Source organism: Fulmarus glacialis, unplaced genomic scaffold, assembly GCF_000690835.1.
Source record: "Fulmarus glacialis isolate BGI_N327 unplaced genomic scaffold, ASM69083v1 scaffold14202, whole genome shotgun sequence".
Taxonomy (NCBI): Eukaryota; Metazoa; Chordata; class Aves; order Procellariiformes; family Procellariidae; genus Fulmarus; species Fulmarus glacialis.
The window spans coordinates 8,320-10,635 of record NW_009197274.1 but is presented as its reverse complement, the minus strand read 5'-3'; the positions used below and the strand labels follow the sequence as shown (position 1 = coordinate 10,635).

The following is a 2,316-nucleotide window of genomic DNA, read 5'->3' as shown; positions in this document are numbered from 1 at the left end:
AAGAGGTTTGGGGTCTGTGCCTCCCTGGGTGGACGGGGGCTGGTATCTGCTGATGCAGCCCAATTATTGACCAGTCGGTGCATCAGTCGGTGCACGGGCAAAGCCCACCTTGGAGTGCAGCTCCGGGAGGAGTACTGGGCTCTCCTGCCACTCCTGGAGTTCAGGGAGACATACACAAGCTTTACAATGCAAGACAGCAGCCCGTCCGCAGCCCCCAGCCCCTTCCCCATCTGCAATCTGCCTCAGAGGTGGCTCGCTCTGTTGAACATCAGCCATCTGGGCTCCGCGGCGGGCAGCTCCCTGCCCTGCTCCTCCGTGGCCATCAAAGGCTGCAGCTCCTGCTGCTCAGCGCCGTCCGGGCTGCTGTCACTCTGCGACCGGCCGCTCTTAGAGATGTGGCTGGGGAACTGGAAGCAGGAGCTCTGCTCCGGCATCGCCTGGCTCGCCGACTGGGGTTGTTCCTCCAGCACAGGGCAGGCGAATCTCCTATGCTGAGGTCCGCTCTCGATGCCTGGGGGGGAAGCGATGCTCTCCAGGGAGGAGATGCTTTGGTTCCACGCCTTCTGCATATCCACTGGCACAATTTTGGTGGTCTCCGAGGAGATGTAAACAGCCAAATCAGCCTGGTCTCCTTTCCACGGCAGCTCCTTCTCTGCCAAGGTGGGCGACGGCGGGATGATGCAGGGGCTGGGGCAGACATCCAGGCTGCCTGGGGATACAGAAGGAGGGACAGTGAGAGGGATCTTGCACAGCTCTTGCTCTCTCCCTGGGCCCTGCAAACATTGCAGAACCAACCACTACGGAATGGCCAGCTGGCCCAGGGATGGAGGAGCCATCAGGGAGGCTCTGCCGTGCCTCCAGAGCCACAGAGAAGAGTGATTCTCTCATTCATGCTCTGCTGACTTTGGTTTTGCCCAGGCCAAGGCAACTTTGCTCCTCAGGTGGAGGAAGGACAAGCTACCCAACAGCAGCTGCCCTGGTGTGGAGAGCATTGGTGCCTACCAGGAGTTGTCTTTCCCTGCAGGACCTCATCGGTGGCTCGAGCGATGAATACAATTCCTTCATCGTCCTCTCTCTCTGTCTCCGAGCTATCGCTCTCCTCCTCCTCTGAGCTGACCATCACCAGGACAGGAGCTGCAGGGAGTTGGTTTGGAGGGAGTTGGTTTGGAGGATGGGGCACCCTGTGGGGGAAGGACTGCACCCATGGGAGAAGGACTTGGTGCTAGCGCAACCCCGGGTGCCACCGAGCTGGCCGTGGGCAGGCACAGCGGGCTGCTCCCATCCCACCCCAACAGGTCCCCTTGCCAGGACCTGCAAACCTCGCCTGCCACTGGCCTTACCTCCCTCCTGCCAGGGGACGTTTCTGTGCGTCTTCCCATTGGGCGCGTCGCTGGTCAGAGAGATGTTCTTCTGCGAAGGAAGAGGGACAGGCTGGGACCTGCCCTGTGCAAACCTCTAACCCCGACCCGGGCGGCCCTGCAAGCCAGGGTAACCCCAGGGACACAGATTCCCACCCCGGCTAGATGGCAGCTGGCAGTCAGTGGTTCCTAGTCCTTAGGCGTTGCATCTTCACGGCCCTACAACAAACAGCTCCAGCGCGTCTGCCATGGCTTCAAGAGCCTCCAAACGAGAGAAGACACCTAAGGCCCAGTTTAAGGCGCAGTGCCACACTTCTGAGCCTGGATCTGCACTGATGTTCAGGCTACTTTATGCTCTTAGAAAACAAACGTGGGGCTCCTCCAGGGCTCAGGACCATTTTGCCCGGGGAAAAGCAACCCCATGGCAGCGCTGGCGTGGTGGGGACAGGTGGACATGCAAGACCCGCGTGCTCACACGCAGGACTGAGATGAGATGAGGTGAGCCGCCCTCCACGCTGGCCCTGGAGCTGCCAATGCCCTGCAGCACCTCAACTAACTCCCAAAGGACCTCACTGTCTGCAGCCTGGGGGAGGGCAAATCTCAGAGCTAGTAATGGAGCAGGAGGTTGGGGAGCGCTTGCCTTTTTCCTGCCCTTTTCCTTCAGCCTGGCCTTGCTCTTGGAGGAGCAGACGTTGTGCTTTGTGGACTTGAAGGTCTCCAGCCGCCTCTTCATGTTCTGCCGGAAGATTTCTTTATCTTGGCGCTCTTGTTTATCTGGAGAGATGAAGTGACGGCTGTAGCTGGCCTTGTACTGGCCGAGGGAGAGGCAAAGAGACACAGGGTGAGCAGCTGGCCCCGCGGAGCATCCTCCATCCCAGCTCCTCTTGCGGGTGCTGCTACCCTCAGGGTGAGCCGCACACCACGGCCGGGGAGAGCTCACCCGCCGGCGGGGCATGTA

At 60.4% G+C, this 2,316-nt stretch overlaps 1 protein-coding gene across 1 annotated transcript in view; it reads right to left on the bottom strand.

The window, feature by feature from the left end:
• Positions 1-242: 242 nt before the first annotated feature.
• SLC9A5 (solute carrier family 9, subfamily A (NHE5, cation proton antiporter 5), member 5) overlaps positions 243-2,316 on the bottom strand; it is a gene marked incomplete at its 5' end in the record, with an annotated part of 7,313 nt that continues 5,239 nt past the window's right edge. Inside the window, 5 exon segments of the mRNA XM_009572483.1 lie at positions 243-709; positions 1,003-1,134; positions 1,341-1,410; positions 1,999-2,169; positions 2,299-2,316. The exon segment at positions 2,299-2,316 is cut by the window's right edge and continues 16 nt beyond it. Of these exon segments, the coding sequence (XP_009570778.1) occupies positions 243-709; positions 1,003-1,134; positions 1,341-1,410; positions 1,999-2,169; positions 2,299-2,316 (858 nt within the window).